Source organism: Diceros bicornis, chromosome 8, assembly GCF_020826845.1.
Source record: "Diceros bicornis minor isolate mBicDic1 chromosome 8, mDicBic1.mat.cur, whole genome shotgun sequence".
Classification (NCBI taxonomy): Eukaryota; Metazoa; Chordata; class Mammalia; order Perissodactyla; family Rhinocerotidae; genus Diceros; species Diceros bicornis.
In genome coordinates this window covers 61909168-61928054 of record NC_080747.1, presented here as the reverse complement: position 1 = coordinate 61928054, position 18887 = coordinate 61909168, and the positions used below count along the sequence as shown (strand labels likewise).

The 18887-nt window shown below is 40.7% G+C and overlaps 1 protein-coding gene across 6 annotated transcripts in view; it reads right to left on the bottom strand.

Moving 5' to 3' along the window:
• SHROOM3 (shroom family member 3) overlaps positions 1–18046 on the bottom strand; it is a 316032-nt gene extending 297986 nt beyond the window's left edge. For 4 of the 6 annotated variants that reach the window (XM_058547303.1, XM_058547305.1, XM_058547304.1 and 1 more), the window contains exon 1: positions 17297–18046. In XM_058547303.1, the coding sequence (XP_058403286.1) occupies positions 17297–17464 (168 nt within the window). In that variant the 5' untranslated portion in view covers positions 17465–18046. The remainder of the gene's footprint in view (positions 1–17296) is intronic. The other 2 variants (XM_058547307.1, XM_058547308.1) reach the window with 1 other exon arrangement.
• Positions 18047–18887: the final 841 nt, after the last annotated feature.

The following is an 18887-nucleotide window of genomic DNA, read 5'->3' as shown; positions in this document are numbered from 1 at the left end:
GGGAACCAGAAGGCTTCATTCTATCTCATTCCCTAGGTTGCCTTATGAACAACTTTTTAGATTGTCCTGATTCCGTAAATAGTTAGGACAATGCAATGTTTTTTAGATCTTCATTTTGGTCATCTTCTCTACTACTTGAAGGTTCAGTTAACTGAATCAATACTGAGTGCTTAACATGGCAAGTAATAATCTACTTTGTGATTCTTATTTTCTTTTTCTTTTTTTGTTTCTTCTAATTTTATTACCAGAATAAAAAGTACAATTCAATCATTACAATTCATTGATTTTTAATATAGTTACAGAATTGCGTAAGCATCACTGTGATCTACTTTCAGAACATTTTCATCACCTCACAAAGAAACTTGGTACCTATTTATAACCATTCTCCATCACCGTCCCTAGCCTTAGGCAACCATTAACCTACTTTCTGTCTCTATAGATTTGCCTCTTCTGGACATCTCATATAAACAGAATTACATAATATATTGTTATTTTGTATCTGGCTTCTTTAACTGAGCATATATTTTTGAGGTTCATCAATGTTGTAACATATTTCAGTATTCAGTTCCTTTTCATTGCCAAATAGTATTCCATTATATGGCTACACCACATTTTGTTTATCCAGTGGATGGCATTCAGATTTTTTTCCACTTTGTGACTATTGTGAACAATGTGGCTATGAACATTTGAGTAAGTCTTTGTAAAGACATGTTTTTATTTTTCCTGGTATGTACTTAGAAGAATAATAGCTGGATGATAAGGTAACTCTATGTTTAACATTTTAAGAAACTGCCAACTGTTTTTACAAAGTGGCTGTACTATTTTACATTCCCGCCAGTGATGTATTGAAAGGCGGTTTTCTTGTATGTGTGTGAGAAAGATTGGCCTTGAGCGAACATCTGTGCCCATCTTCCTCTATTTTGTACGTGTGGTGAAACCACAGCATGGCTTGATGAGTGGTGTGTAGGTCCACACCCAGGAGTTGAACCTGCAAACCCCGGCCACTGAAGCGAAACACGGGAACTTAACCACTATGCCACCAGGCCGGCCTCAGAGATGTGCATTTTTAATCTCCATGAAATGACAGCCTAAATAGGGCAAACCAAGGAATTTTAACTAAAAAGAATGCATCTTAGGCTGGCCCCGTGGCTTAGTGGTTAAGTGCGCGCCCTCTGCTACTGGCGGCCGGGGTTTGGATCCCGGGCGCGCACCAATACACCGCTTCTCTGGCCCTGCTGAGGCCACGTCCCACATACAGCAACTAGAAGGATGTGCAACTATGACGTACAACTATCTACTGGGGCTTTAGGGAGAAAAAGGGAAAAAAGAGGAGGAGGATTGGCAATAGATGTTAGCTCAGAGCCGGTCTTCCTCAGCAAAAAGAGGAGGATTGGGCCGGCCCCGTGGCTTGGTGGTTAAGTGCTCGCGCTCCGATGCTGGTGGCCCGGGTTCGGATCCCGGGCGCGCACTGAGGCACCACTTCTCCGTCCATCCTGAGGCCGAGTCCCACATACAGCAACTAGAAGGATGTGCAGCTATGACATACAACTATCTACTGGGGCTTTGGGGGGAAAAAATAAATAAATAAAATCTTAAAAAAAAAAAAAAAAAAAAAAGAGGAGGATTAGCATGGATGTTAGCTCAGGGCGGATCTTCTTCACACACACACAAAAAAGGAATGCATCGTTCCCCCTGCTTGAGAGATGGGAGGATGGGAGATGGTTTTCTTCTGTACTACTTTTTTTGTGTGTGTGTGAGGAAGATCAGCCCTGAGCTAACATCCGTGCCAATCCTCCTCTTTTTGCTGAGGAAGACCGGCTCTGAGCTAACATCTATTGCCAATCCTCCTCCTCTTTTTCCTCAAAGCCCCAGTAGATAGTTGTATGTCATAGCTGCACATCCTTCTAGTTGCTGTATGTGGAACGCGGCCTCAGCATGGCCGGAGAAGCGGTGGGTCGGTGCGTGCCCGGGATCTGAACCCGGGCCGCCAGTAGTGGAGCACAAGCACTTAACCACTAAGCAATGGGGCCGGCCCCTCTGTACTACTTTCTGAATCTATATTCTATTCCACTGCCTCCCTGGACCTAGGGTAGGCATAAATGTGTTCAGCAGTCAATGTCATGAGGTTAAAATGAACATTGACTTGCCAAGACCTTCCTCTTTGTGATGAAATGCCACTCTCTATGCTCACATACACACACACAAACACAATTTTTTAAAACGCTTATTAATTTCCACTAACACAAAGAAGCAAACACTTATCTTGCTTACTTTTTGTTTTTTGATAGAGTATATGTTTATTGCTCACTTATTCCGAGTTCAGACTGCTATAAAAGGGCTTTAACTGAAACAATGCCTTTGCATTATTATATTCAAATATGAATTTAGAAAAGAGAGGACTGGAAGCATATTTAGTTTCTCTTGAACTGCCAATTTCATATAGCCGACAACATGAATTATGGTACATGAAATCTATTCATTATTCTATCCACTCAAGATCAAGTTGAAGTTTAAGGCAGACTAATGGCTGTCACATGAAGCTACTGTTTGTCAGTCTTCAAGGAACTAAGCAAAAAACAAGGAAACTGGGGAAGGACAACATAGGGAGTCAAAGAATATTCATATTGTGGGGAAACAGCTCCAAAAGAAAAGAAGCTTCTTGTATTGAATTTGGCAGCGGTACAAGTTATGCAAGGAAACCGCATTTTAGTGTTGAAAGTTATTCTGCTATTTTGGGGTTGGGATGGGTTGGAAATTATGTTATATTTTATTGCTTGCTTAGGTGCCAAACCTCATACCACTGCCATGTTACACTATCTAATATTCTGGGCTTAAAAACAGTATGCTGTCCACTTTTCTTCTTGTGCTACATTTATAGTATGAATTGAGATAGAGAAGAAGTAATGTAAATAAAATTCTAGAAAAGAAGCTATGCTCAGACAGCCCCAAAAAATCAGATATAATTTTCTGTCTATTCTGCTCAGAGGACCACATTTTCCTTACCCACTAACCTATAAAACCTATAGAATAGAAGAACCTATAGAAAAAAGGAGAGACTGGATCTCCCTCTCAGAGGGGAGGATGAAATCTCTTGGTGCTTAATTGATACGGAAAAAAGTGATCATTAAAACAGAATGTGGCTCATCAACCCATTCAGTGGAGAAAAAGAGAAAGGCATGCCCATCAGTGAGAAGGTAAAAGATGAAAGAGAATTGCAAAACACCAGATCTAGGAATGAATTCCTCCTTTTCTCAGCACCCAAGAAAATATTAGGTTTAAGATACTATGGGATGACAAAGAAGCCAAGAACATACAATGGAGAAAAGAAAGTCTCTTCAACAAATGGTGTTGGGAAAACTGGATAGCCACATGCAAAAAAAATGAAAGTGGATCCTTACCTTACACCATACACAAAAATTAACTCCAAATGGATTAAAGACTTGAATGTAAGACCTGAAACTGTGAAACTTCTAGAAGAAAACATAGGCAGTACGCTCTTCGACACCAGTCTTAGCAACATATTTTCAAACACCATGTCTGACCAGGCAAGAGAAACAATAGAAAAAATAAACAAATGGGACTACATCAAACTAAAAACTTTTGCACAGCAAAGGAAACCACCAACAAAACGAAAAAACAACCTAACAATTGGGAGAAGATATTTGCAAACCATACATCTGATAAGGGCTTAATTTCCAAAATATATAAAGAACTCATGCATCTCAACAACAAAAAACTAACAACCCAATTAAAAAATGGGCAAAAGAGCTGAACAGACATTTCTCCAAAGAAGATATACAGATGGCCAACAGACACATGAAAAGATGTTCAAAATCACTAACTATCAGGGAAATGCAAATCAAAACTACAATGAGATATCACCTCACGCCCGTCAGAATGGCTATAATTAACAAGACAGGAAACAACACGTGTTGGAGAGGATGTGGAGAGAAGGGAACTCGCATACACTGCTGGTGGGAGTGCAAACTGGTGCAGCCACTATGGAAAACAGTATGGAGATTCCTCAAAAAATCAAGGATAGAACTACCATATGATCCAGCTATTCCACTGCTGGGTATTTATCCAAAGAACTTGAAAACACCAATTTGTAAAGGAACATGCACCCCTGTGTTCATTGCAGCGTTATTCACAATAGCCAAGACTTGGAAGCAACCTAAGTGCCCATCAAGGGACGAATGGATAAAGAAGCTGTGGTATATATACACAATGGAATACTACTCAGCCATAAGAAACGATGAAATCCAGCCATTTGTGACCACATGGATGGACATTGAGGGTATAATGCAAAGTGAAATAAGTCAGAGGGAGAAGGTCAAATACCGTATGATTTCCTTCATTAAGTAGTAGATAATAACAACAATAAACAAACACATAGAGACAGAGATTGGATTGGTGGTTACCAGAGGGGAAGGGGGGAGGCAGGAGGGTGAAAGGGATAATTCGGTACATGTGTGTGGTGATGGGTTGTAATTAGTATTTTGGTGGTGAACATGATGTAATCTATGCAGAAACAGAAGTATAATGATGTACACCTGAAATTTTTACAATGTTATAAACCAATGTTACTGCAATAAACAAAAAATTAAAAAAAAAAAAAAAGATACTATGGGATTTCTCCTGCTTGAGTTCCATAGCAGAGTGGAAGGACCATAGACTTTGGAACAGATCTACATTAGACTTTAGGTTCTGGCTTTCACTTACTAACCACTTCTTCAATGGTGGCAAGTAGTTAATCTGGGAAGTAAAGAAAACAGAGGGAAGTAGGCAGAAAAGGTCAGAGAAAGAAAGGCAGTCCATACAGATGCATTATCAAGCCAGCTACAACGTGGACAAGTGCAGCTTAATTCTGCAGGGGCAACTCTAAGAGCTAGTAGAAAACACACACCTCAGAGTTATCCCGTCCGAGGGCTAAGAGAGCTGGGCTGTTTATCCACCAACTCCACTCAGTCATGGGTTGAGGGTTGCTCCCAGAATCATTAACCAGGTGCTATTGAGGAGGCAAAATAAAGTCCTTCAGCCAAGAAATGCAGATGCTAACAGTTGGAAGTGAAGCCAGTGTGCACAGAAGTGAAAGGTGAGGGAATGTGGGTGTGGCAGCCACTGGGTCAGCTTCAAGTGGCGTAAAAGGAAACAGAACGCTCGCCATCTTTGGGTGCAGGGACCTTGTTTGCTGTTTTCCCTATGCTGTCATATTTTAGGCATTCCATAAACAATGTGTTGACTAAATGTGTTAGTGAATGCATGAAGTAACTTAGCTGTAAATCCTGGCTTCCTCATTTATGAAAAACCCCTTTTCTCGTATATAAAAACAAATCTCATTCTACAAAATAATAAAGAAAAGAACTTAACATGGTGCCTGAGCCATAGAGGCAACTGAGTAAATATAAATATCGTTATTATGTGTCCATTTCCTTCTTTCTACCATGCAGTCCTCTCTCCTTTATAGTGCCTTCTCTTATAAAGAGGAGAGGTGGCTGTAGTACTTTATAGTGCTTGGGTTCAGAAATTTGCAATGCATCTTGGCCCACTGGAAGGGCCCACACCAACGGTTTCTTCTTAAAGGTCAAATTCATTGACTTACATATGTATGGGAAACTGTGATAGTTATTCTTTCAAGAGAGTGCCAACACCTTATTTAATTGTAAACACTGAGCCAAGAGCACCACTACGCAACTATGAATGCACTCTTGAAGGACAAGACTAATTCTTTTACCCTTCCTGCTGCTTATACTTAGGTGAATGGCTGCCTTGGTTTTGACCTGCTGCTCGTCAGTAAATACTCAAAAGTAAAAATACGAAAAACAAAACAAAAAAATCAAGGAATAATATGAAAGCGTCAAGTATTTTCTGCCTTCTTATTCCCAAAAGTTTGCTCACACTCCTATTCTTTTAATGTTCCATCTCACCACCCAAAACGTGTATTTATTTCTGGAACCCAGCCAGATGCTGGGTCTGAATTCTGGCAGCTCATTTCCCAGTTTCCATGAGACAAGGCCTAAAAAATGTGAACTTCTCAGAGAACTATACACAACAAGATAAAAGCTTAAATTATACCCATACGACTTTACAACTTTCTCCATTAAAAATTTCAACTTTTCAAAGGAAAAGAATAAGACAATTAGTCCAATCTTTCTTTCCACCTTCTAGCAAATGTGCGGCTCAGCATATAATTTAATACCCAAAGTGCTAAGCACTTAGTCCAACTAACCTAAAGTCAGTTATTTCACTTAAATTGCCTGTGTTTTGATTCTGAATTCATATCAAAATTATTTTTAAATTTGGAGATCTTTAGAATTCTAGGATCTGTCTGAACCAAGTTCCCAGGAGCCAAGAATGGCTGAGGGATGAGTCCAGTTGAGCTAGGACCCTACCAGGCAGCAATGGCTTTGAGCAATTGCAGGCCCAAGATTATGCCAATTGAATGTACTATTGAGAGAACCAGAAAGTATACCTTTCAGGGAAGGTGAGTGCTAATGAGAGTCATAGAACCAGTGCAACCAGGTGGAGTAGAGAGAGCCAGCTAAGCAGGAGATCAAGCGGGAAGAGCAGAGCAGAGGCACTATATTATGAACTAAGCAAGAGTGAGAAAGGGACAAACAAAACAAAGCTTGGTGCAATGGCCACTTCCTCCATGAAAGACCATCTGTTGTGGTGCTGATCTCATAACCAGGTCTCTTCACTAAGTTGGGAAGCGTGAATTTGAAGTATCCCAGAAAATCAGTGCTCTATCATTTTGAACCTCAAGTCTGATTTCCTGTACTAACTGGATCCAGCCCCTGTTGAACACGTTCATTTAGTCAGTGTTTCTCCTTGGGTGACAGGCCTGATTTGAAAGTTAGGGTTTCATTTACCACGGCTTATCCAGGTAATGGAACGTATCCAGCCCAAGAGACAAGCCTTAGGGTTTAGGCTGGTGGAGAGTGGGGAGTTTAAGTCAGTTAAGGACACAAAGGCATGATAGAGAAACCAAGGCAACGCTGATGGCTGTGCACTAAGCTGAAACACAAGATCCCAGTTGAAAACCAACAATCAGAGAGGTGAACTGAGACCCAGGTTAGAAGTTCACAGAAGTAAAAGGTAGCAGGAAGCAGGGTCTGGGAAGATGTGGGGAGTCCAGTTTAATTCTCGAGGCTGACATCTCGGGTGCACTCCTCATTTCACAGCACAAGCTGCCTTCGAAATACCATTGAGCTGCCTGACTTTTCACAGTTCACACATCCCACTTCTCCCAGTTTATCGTGACATGGGATAAAGTAGATGGAAGTACTCTTTGGAAGTACAAAATGACAATGCAGTTTTTACTTTAAAGAGTATTTTTCAGACTTAAAGTTTAAAAAGTCTGAGATCAACACCTAAATAGTTTTATGACCTTAAGCCAGCTCCAGTTTTTTTCTTTCTTTTTTTTTTTTTTGTTGAGGAAGATTAGCCCTGAGCTAACATCTGCTGCCAATCCTCCTCTTTTTGCTGAGGAAGATTGGCCCTGGGCTAACATCCGTGCCCATCTTCCTCCACTTTATATGTGGGACAGCTGCCACAGCATGGCTTGATAGGCAGTGCATAGGTCCGCGCCTGGGATCTGAACCTGCAAACCCCAGACCACCAAAGCAGAGCACGTGAACTTAACCATTACACCACCGGGCTGGCCCTGGAGCTCCCAGTGTCTTCATCTATAAAATGGAAATAATAATAGGACCTCTACCTCACAGAGTTTTGTGACGCTTACGTGAGGCAGTGTGCCTGTTACAGAGCAAGACCTCAGTAAAGTTAGTCACACTACTGTGACAAAAGCAACCCCAGCAAATCTTATTGACTTAAAGTGAAAAATAACCCAAGAGATCAACAGTTATGGGGTAGAGGAGAATAACCTTCTCCTCTAATCAAAAAAAAGAATACTGTTTGTTTGGGCATTGTTCCATAAATTACAATGAATTTTGACAGTTGTCTTTTGGGAGACCCTATCCTGTCGTAGACCCGCGAAGTGTCCTAGAAACGTATATGAGGGAGAGAAGAGAAGGCGGCTTTAAGAGCCAGCACTAAAAATCTCCCAGAGTTTAAATACAAGCAATCCGTCCATCTCACCATAAGTAGAGAAAGACTCATGACGTGATATACCCTCACACCCTGCATTTAAATCCAGTCCAAGGTCCTTCCCACAACATCCAAGTCCCAAGGCCCTATATGATCCGACCCCTGCCTACTTTTCCATTTTCATATCATACCACTCTCTCTTGCTAACTGCTATAGACTGAATATGTATCCCCCCAAAATTCATATGTTGAAACCTATTCCCCCAGTGTGATGGTATGTGTAGGTACGAGTCTTTGGAGGTGATTAAATCATGAGAGCGGAGCCTTCATGAACGGGATTCATGCCCTTATAAAAGAGACCCCAGAGAGCTCCCTTGCCCCTTCCGCCACGTGAGGACACAGTGAGAAGATGGTCATCTACGGACCAGGAAGTGAGCACTCACCAGACATCAAATCTACGTCAAATCTTGATCTTGGACTTGATGTTCAGAACTCTGAGAAATAAATTTCTGTTGTTTATGAGCCACTCTGTCTATGATATTCTGTTACCGCAGTCTGAACGGACTAAGACACTTACCATGCTCCAATAACAGTGACTTTCTTTTTATTTCTGGAACATTCCAAGACTTTCCTGCCTCAGCCCAACTTATAAACCTCTTTCCATGTCTGATTTCTTATTTCTCATCTATCAAGTCTTAGCTCAGATGTCATCTTATCATAAAACTCTTCTCTAATCACCCCATTTAAAGTAAACTCCGCTCCCCATACCTACACCCCGCAGACACTACCACTCGGAACCAATCATATTGTTTGGTTTTTTTAAATGCAGTTGACGTAAGAGCAAATTCAGGCTCAGATGCCCAGGACAGAGTGTTCTGCACATCAGTTTGCCAAGTTAGAAAAGCCTCCGGTTTTTTTTAAATAACACTTACCAATCCTGAAATTATCATGGACAAATATATTTATTGCCAGTCTCTTTCTACTGGAATATAAGCTCCACGAGGGCAGAGAATTATCTGTTCAGTGTTTCAGTGTGAGGTGGCGACTGCTGGTCATGATACAGAAAATCAGCCAAGTATTATCTTTGTTATGTGAGTTGCTACCTTGTATTCAGTACCTGTTATTCTCCCACCAGTCCACATCATCATAACTAAACTCTGGATTGTGTTTTGCCATTTCAAAGCACTGTTATTTGGTTTAATCCACTGGATACTTATAAGAACTCCATTAGGTGAGAATGTTCGATTTTTATCTTTTTTTTGCTTTGTGTGTGTGTGTGTGTGTGTGTGGAAGATCAGCCTTAAGCTAACATCTGTCACCAATCCTCCTCTTTTTGCTGAGGAAGACTGGCCCTGGGCTAACATCCGTGCCCATCTTCCTCTACTTTATATGGGATGCCGCCACAGCATGGCTTGACAAGCAGTGCATCGGTGCACGCCTGGGATCCGAACCTGTGAACCCCCAGGGCCACCAAAGCGGAGCGCATGCACTTAACCGCTATGCCACCAGGCCGGCCCTCCATTTTTAAAGATAAGGAGAGTGAGGTCCAGGAAAGCTAAGTTACTTGCCCACAGTCACATAGCCAGTAAAGACTATGATAGAAATGAAACTTGTTCATTTTCACTCCAAGTCCTATATTGTCTGGATGTGTATTTTGTTACACTGGACAGCCTTGCCTAAAAAAAGATAACAGAAACTACAACCCTAAATCAATACAAACATACCAAAGAGCATTTAAAAATAGACTTTAAATCTCTAAGATAAAATTCAGTTCAAAATGGAGAAGGATATAATGAATAGATGCATGAATGGCTGAGGAATGAAAAAATGCAGTTGACGTAAGAGCAAAGTCAGGCTCAGATGCCCAGGACAGAGTGTTCTGTACATCAGTCTGCAAAGTTAGAAAAGCCTCCTCTGAAGGCAGGAAAGAATTGTCACTTCCATTCTACACAAGTTATCTTTTGCAGGGAAAGTCATTAGAAGAGGGGGAGAAACAGTGCTTGGACTGGGCAGAGAATCTTTGCCTCATTTTGTTTCATTGAGAAGAGCCTGGGATGTCAGAGCGTGAGAGAAGGATGGACTCCTGGGATGGACCGGGTGGGAGAACACTGACTCTGCAGCTCTTTGGATCAAGATGTTTGCTCTTTGGAAGTACATCAAAGGAAGAGATGTGGAAAAATCTGTCTATGAATTAGTTAAAACCCAGAATGTCCTGTGAGGTTTTGTTTTTTTCAAAGATTGATAGAAAGTCTCTCATTATGTGTCTCCAATCACATTGTGGGTTCACTAAAATAAGACAGACAAATATTTCTTAAATTGTGTTCCCTGCATAGGAGGCAACGCCTGGGGAATCTATTAGCTTTAAAACAAAGCAGAGTTCTTACTGATGCTAAGATCCATTTGGCACACCACCTCAGAATGCTACTTGAATAAAAGATGTTTCCAACAACATTGATAGTATCACAAGCTTAGTTTGTGTCTAAAAAGACATAACAACATAAGCAAAGTTTAGGTAATTTCTAAAAAGTCAAATAAAACCACAAATTTCTCTTTATTTTCAATCTAATTCAATTCAACAGACATTTACCAAACATTAAATATGTACAAGACATTCAATTGAGAGTCAAACTCAACTTACTCGCCTTACTTTTTTAAACAGGTTTTTCTAGTATCATATTTGCACACTGCCCTACACTCTCTCTAACAAAGATTTTTAAGAAGATCCTCTTTAATATTCATTTGTCTGCCTCTTCATTCATTAATACATTTACATTTTCATCACTGTTATGCATTGTTTAGGCACTGTGGATAACAGAAAGAGAGGAAAGAAGAAAGGAAGGTAGGAAGGAAGGAAGGAAGGGAGGGAGGGAGGGAGGGAGGGAGGGAGAGAGAAAACGTCCTTAGTTTCTAGAAGTTAACGGCCTAACAGGGGAGCTAGGATTCATACGAAAGTATGAACGGCACAACCAGAAAGCAATTATTCCCTTACTAGCTGAGCTTTACATACACACACATAAATTTGTTTGCTAAGGCAGAAACCATCTTGGTAAATAAATGACCTCTATTGTGTCTCAGTTTTCTCTCTGTGTAATGCGGAAGTCAGATTAGATGATTGCTGAGATTCTTTATAGCTCTAAAACCCTATAAATCATCTGACATCTATTAAGCATTTGTTGCGTGTGAAATGAGAAGTATTTTTCTAGGAGAAGTAGGATATACAGCATGAGTAAAACTCATTTGGCTTTAAACAGATTACAGTTTGTTGGTAGGATGCCAAATGCAAACCACTACCTGTCTCAGAAGATGGCATGAATAAACGTGCTGGCGAGATGAGAGGAAGGAGGAATTGGTGCAAATACAGGACAAAGGGAGATGGAACAGTGAGGGAACAAACAAATTAGTTTAAAGACAGCAGAGAGATGGGGCTACCCTGGTATGAAGGGCAAAGGATGTTAAAGGAAAAAGCAAGAAAGTAAGGAGAGGACCTCAGAAAGGATTGGCTCTGTGAAAAGGCTGATAACAAGCTGATCTAGCCTGGTGCTCGGAAGGAGGCAAAAAAGATGACTTTGGATGAACTAAATAAACTAGCCCAAGGTCTTGGGAACTGCCTAAAAATGAATTCAGATTGAATTCAGGGACCATGGCTGAAGAGCTGGTAAAATAATCCTCGTTTTAGTGCAGAAGAAATGGGCCAAGAGAGATTGAATGTGTTGAAACTGAGGAGCACTAAGGCAGCTAGAATGTTGAAAAGTACTGAATCTGGACAGATGGATACAGAAAATCCAGAAATGAGGAAAACTCAACAATTTTATTATCTTTCAATGAGTAATTTCCTAACCTACGGACTGTTTCTATTTCCAAGGTTTCTAGCAGTGCAGGAAAGCAGTTCATTTCACTTTTAAATGGCAGGTTGATTAAGATGTTTTGGATGATTCTTTCCAGAGGAGGAATTATAAAGAGGACAGAGGGATTAGATAATATCACTAAGGCTAGAAAAAACCAATGAAAGACTCCATTTTAAAATCTGAGTAGTGTCAGCCAACGGGAAGCCTAGGGACATATGTTTGATCAGGCCTCTGATGTCACATAGCACACACACCGCCACAGATAAAGAATGGGAAGATGGGGGGCCGGCCCCATGGCTTAGTGGTTAAGTGTGCGCGCTCCGCTGCTGGCGGCCCAGGTTCGGATCCCAGGCGCGCACCGACGCACCGCTTCTTCAGCCATGCTGAGACCGGGTCCCACATACAGCAACTAGAAGGATGTGCAGCTATGACATACAACTATCTACTGGGGCTTTGGGGGAAAAAATAAATAAATAAATAAAATTATAAAAAAAAAAAAAAAAGAATGGGAAGATGGGGATGGGATAGGGTTACTGAGCCGAGCCTTGGTAGACAAAGCCTAAGGGAAGGCTGTGATTTGGATTGACAGGAAGAGGCTGGTGGTGTTATAGGTGGAAGGAGTTTCAGAGAAGGAGGGGTGATAGTGTGGAAGATGGAACCAGCAGGATTTATACATGAGATGGCACAGAAGAGAGTCCAGCTAGAGCACAGATATCTCCAGAGGGGTAGGAATCAGGAACATGTGCTCTGAGTGTCGACGACGTAAGAGACATGAGAGACCCAGGCAATGGCTTACCTTAAATTCTGAAGCCCATGTTTGAAGTGCACAAAAAGATGTCTCTCCTGGTGAAGACACCACAAAGATACTTACTGAGAACTGCTAAGGGGACCCTCCTCAAACGGGTCTTGAATTACTTAAAGCATTTGCTTGAGCAGTAGTCACATCTATTTTATGGGACCTTATAGGACTAAGTTGTGTTTTTTTAAATTATTTTCCTCGAACAAATTTAAAACCATATTTAACAATATATCAATCCTATATTTTACCCAGATAATAGCTCTAGAATCTAAACAGAGCCAAATATTTGGTGGGCAATGGTGACTGAACGGCATAGTGTGTTAAGTGCATGGACTCTGGGGAAGCAGAATGCCTGGATTCCAATTCCAGCTCTGTGGTTCCTACCAGCTATGAGAGCTTTAGAAAGACACTCAAATTCTGTGTCTCAGTTTCTCACGTATACAAGTGGCATAATAATATTACCTTCCTCGTGGAGTTTGGAAATTAAATGAGTTAGCACATGTGGATCCCTTGGAACAGAGCCTGGCACATGGGAAGCACTCGGTAAGTGCCAGCTGTTGTTGATGATGTTCACTGTTGTTACAGTTCTTACCTATTTAGGAACTCTGGGGGCAGGTGCATCCCCACGGCAGGTGGACCTGCTTTTCTCAGCCACAATACAGAGTGAGTCATAATAAAATCATGCTGCCAACTTCCTGAACTATTGAATTACTTGAGCTTCCACATACAATCACTATTTTTTTTTAAAAGTTACCCTTTCTTTTTGAAGTTCACAGATTACAGAGGCTCTTTCCTCAACCCCACCTTTCCTTTTCAAAGATGTTAAATCTCAAAGAAAGAGATTTGAACATGATTTCTTTTATTGCTCCCCTTTTGTGCTTCCTTGTTTCCATTCATTCTGCTGTCTTATTCGTACCTAAAGACAAATGATAGTTCATTCATTATATTGTCGTCCATACCGGGCAGCTTATGATTGCTTTGAATAAGAAGTGTACGTGCCTTTCATATGTATGACTCAATGTGTACTACCCCTTCCCTTCCCTACAGTGGGGGTCACCCTTCTCTGGGGGAACAGTGGACATTTGGTTAGCAATGTATGAGCTAATATGCACGTTTTTCATTGTCCTAGAAAGAAGATCTGGGATATGCACGATCAGCCACTAAATTTCACTTTAGTCTCATCCTCAGTACTGTCCTAATTATATGGACTTTCATCAATGCTCAAATGCCTTGTGGTAGGCAGAATAATGCCCTCTCCCCCTAAAGACATCCACACTCTAATCACTGGAAACTGTGAATATGTAAGGTCATATGGCAAAGGAGAACTAAGGTTACAGATGGAATTAAGGGTGTTACTCAGCTGATCTTAAAATAGGGAGATTATCCTGGTGGGCCCAATGTAATCCCAAGGGTACTTAAACTTGGAAGAGAGAGGCAGAAGTTAGAGATCAGAGTGATGCAGTATGAGAGGGACTCAACCTGCTGTCACTGGATTTGAAGATGGAGGAAGGGACCATGAGCCAGGGAATGTGGGCAGGCTCTAGAAGCTGGAAAGGGCAAGGAAAAAGATTCTCTCCTAGAGCCTCCAGAAAGGTGCATAGCCTTGCTGATACTTTGATTATAGCCCAGTGAGACCTGTGTTAGACTTCTGACCTATAGAACTTTAAGATAATAAATTTGTATTGTTTTAAGCCACTAAGTTTGTGGTAATTTGTTACAGCAGCAATGGGAGACTGATACACGCTCTGTCTCTGGAGATCTGCCTGGCATCCTCATCTCATGGGACTCTGCCTCCCTGCTTAAACTGCCCACTGCTCTGTTTTGTCTTTGTTTATTAATTCAATAAAAGTTATTGAGCACCCACTCTGTGCCAGGCACTCTGCTAGATCCTGGAAATGCAAGATGAAGACATAGCACATGCCCTTTCATTTACTAAACAAATATTTGTGTACCCAGGCTCTGAGTTAAATGTGGTAGAGATGAAAAGAAAATAGTCCCTGCCCTAAAGGGACTCTTAGACTTCTGAGAAGACAATCAACATAAATAAAAAACAAAAACAGTGTACTAAGTGCATTCTATAGGAGTATAGAAGAGAGACCACCTAACTCAGCTTGATAAAATCAGGAAAGTTTCAGAGAGATGAAGAAATGGAGCTTAGATAAATATGAGTTTGCTGGACAGACAGCATGGGGAGAGATATTCAAGAGCTTTGAAGCATGTGGTACTTGAAGTCTGGCTAGGGCATATAAGGAACAGATTTTTAAATTTTATTTCATTTTAGTTACTTTTAATTGAAATGAAAATAGCCACAAGTGGCTGGTGGCTACCATAATGGACAGAGCAGATTGCATCAGATTATACCCTTGAAAGGAAAGAGATTACCTTCTCTTTCCCCTTTTTCTACTTCTTACTGACTGGAAGGCAGATGTGGCAAATGACCTTGGACCTTGTAGAGAGGGCATCACCCCAAGGGGGGAAGTAAGAAAGCAGAAGGGCCTTGAGTCCCTGACACCATGCAGCCATCTTCCAGTGTGGCTTATGCTCAGATTGCTACATGAGAGAGATATAAACTCATATATTGTTTAAGCTATTGTTATTTTAGATGTTTGTACAGCAGCCAAATCTGTATCCTAGTACAGATGTCCCCTAGAACAATGAAAAGCAATAATCATAATCTTTGCTAAGATTTTTTTGAGCTCCTTCTGTGTGCCGGGCACTATGCTAACTGCTCTAAGCACATGGTCTCATTTAACCCCCACACTTTCGATAAGGGAGATAATAGGATACTCCCATTCTGCAGGTAAAATGGAGACATAGAGGAGTGGCTCATTAATGGTAACATTAGGCCTGTCCAACAGCACACCATACTCTAGTGTACAGATACATAATATCTTATCATTAAAGGCCAGGCCAATTGAATGTACAACCAGAGTTTTAAAATGCAGAGAAGATATTTACGTTTATGGCAGACATTTTCAGTTGTCTACCCAGCACCCATTCCCTCCATTTTCTTGAAAACAGAACTCTAATTTGTTCAAATAGTGGGCAGAAAATCCTTGACATCAGGAATGGTAGGTTCCCATTGCAGAATCCAGGAGAGAAATCCTGACTGGTTTAAACTAGTCATGGTAATCTCATTCCCCTTGGTCTGTAATTGGTCTGAGGATAGCTATGTGGCACAGTTCTGGTCAATGAGACGTAAGCAAAAGTCTGATAGGGAGAGTGTCCCTTTCCAAACAAAGAGCCAAAACCCTGCCCAGAATGAAGATGCAATGCTGGAGGTGTGGCATCCATCACGCAACCATGAAGACAAAAGCCCACATCATAAGGATGGCAAGGTGGAGAGATAAGCGAAGTCCCTGTTGACGTTGCTGAGCTGCTACTCCTCGCCTGGACAGCCTACCTCCAGACTTCTTGTAATGTGAGAAAAACGAGCCTCAATTTACTTAGGCCACTATAAATCAGATTTTCAGTTACTTATAGCTGGAAGCCTTCTTAACTGATATACACACATATACACATACATTTTGTTTTCTTAGGAAAGATAAGGAAATGTCACACAGCTTAGAGTGGTATCCTGCACACTCTTGGTTGACTGCTGAAAATCAGTTTCCGCTGCATCATCCACAGTAAGAATCATTTTGGTCTCTCTCAAAACACACATTTTTGGGGATATGAAAATTAACCTTAAATAGGTAACAGAGCTCAGGCAAAATGCATATTTTTCTCTTTCCTGCCCTCAAACGAAAAAAAATTTTCGCCTCAATTACAGAGGTTTCCTGAGTAATGCATATGTGTGAAAAGCTCTTATATTCTGTTGTTTTAGACTGTTAATGTTCTGAAATTTTAAAATAAATCTCTGCAATCTCTCTTAATCTCTGTAGTTTAAAAGAAAAGCAGAAATATTAAGTCTAATGCATAAAAAGGATTCATTCAATGGGTATACCTACCCACACCAAAGATTGATAAAGAATTGAGGCATGTTGCAGGATGACCAAGGTTTAAAAATTGGTTTAAATACATAGATAAATAGAAGAGGCAGAAATGGTGTTTTGCCCTTGAATTATACTGAAAGCTGATTTAATTCTCCTGTGTGCAAAAAGCAATAAATCATATTTATGTAATCAATTATCTAGAATTACAAATTCTAAAATATTTTGGAATGCGAGATATTTTCAACCACAGGGAGAAAGAGCAGATATTTTTCTAGGCATATGCTAAATAAAGGCGCACAGACGTCAACATACCACGCCACCGCCTTAACCACGCTGTTAATCTCTAATCTGATTTATAACTGAAAAGATCATGTGGTAGCTGGTTCTACACTATTTCATTCACAAAAAGAGATGATCCATCAAACAAGCAAATTTTTCCCTGGGATTTCACAGAATAAATGAGCTAGACACATTTTTCTTTCAAATACCAAGCTATGCAAAATATTTCCAGATAGAATCAGAAACATATCCAGATATAATCAGAAACCGTAAATTAAGCAATATTCAAGCAATCTTCAGCATTATTTTTGCATTTTTGACAGATCTGACAAAAGATTAAAAGTTGAAAAACCAATTTGAATAAAGACAATATTGGAAAAAGAAACCTACCTTGGAGATGATTAATGGCTCTCCGTGCTCCAGGCCACCTTTCAAAGTAAAACCCCAGGGAGCTCCTCCCTGCAGGAACGCTTCCAGATAAACGTACCTTCCCTTGGGGGGGGGGGTAGGGTCTCGTACGGCAGTACTCTCATCGAAGTTCTCTGTGGTCCTCATCATGCCAAACACATGATCCCTGGAGTTAAATCTTAATGTCTGAAGCAGATTCAGGAAAGCAGTGCTTCTATAGCACAAGTTATCCCATCCTTCATGACACACGCCGGCCAAAAGAGAGGTTTTGAGAAAACAATTCTTTCAGACGTAAAATGTCCTTCGGAGCTTAACTCCAAGATGCTGAACCGGGAGGATTTTTCACTTCAACATTTCTGAATGTAAATTCTTCTCCTGGAATTCCGGGTTCTCACTGAAGCCCCCGAGTGGTACATATCTCTCCACTCTGTTTGAAACTACTTCTTTTAATGGCCCTCTCAAGACTGCTTTTCTCTCACACACACCCCCCCCAAAACTTTTTCTGCATATTTTACAGAGAACATTAAAATAGTCTTACAATATAGTAAGAAAATTGCAAACACGCAAATGAATACCTGGTTTTTGATTGATTATCAACCCTTTCTTCCTCTCGAAGTGAAATTTACCATTACAATAGCCTCCCGCCTCCCCAGAAGTAGCTTTACAAGAAAGCACTTACTATGCTTCTGCTCGCTTCAGAATTTTCTAACTTGTCCCAAAGAGACAGGGAAGCTGTGCTAAAACATCTTGCTTATGCTTTTTCAGCAATAAGTTCATGGTTTATTTCTTGCAAAAAATAAAGAAAAGTTTTTGCAGGATGTAGAGAAAAATGAAAAAAGTATGGTAAATTAATCCAGGAGGCAGCCTAGTTCTTTCTTTGGTATTTTTAGTGATGTTTGGCCACCGCTGCTGCCGAGGCAGCCACTTGCCTCCTCTTAGAGAAAGAGTAAGGAAGTGAGAGGAAAATGGATTAAGGCAAATAGAGGCACCCGACCTTTCTGCACAGCAAGCACTGCGACGCAGAGTTCAGTGCAGCACAAAGACCTGACCAATCAAAATATTCTTACCATACAGATGGCTGATCACCAAGAAGTAGAAAATAGCTGATAGAATAGCCCACCTTGTACCAATTAAAGCTGAATCCCTGGGGGTGAGACACAGGCCTTGGTATTTTTTAAAACTCTGGGCCATTCTGCTGGGCAGCCAAGTTTGAGAAGCTGTGCCCTAATCGGTTTTGGTAAACATTTATGTAAACGTCAAACTGGTGGCACAAGGGCTTTATTCTTTTCATTAGAAGAAAATACCAAGTATCGTGTACTATATGACCAGCCTCTCCTGTTGAAATCGGACTCTCCAATCAAATTTCTGCTTGTTTGACTCAATACAAACAGGAGGCAGGCTTTCTTCTATATTTTAATTGTTACCTACTCCCAGACTGTTTGCTATCCATTCTTTAAATGAAAAGAAATAATGCCTGGCAAGTAACAGACACCCAAGGTTGAATGTTGTTCTGATTTCGGGTTATCAATGGAATTTTGTAATACTGTTATATAAAATTTCAAATTACTACTTT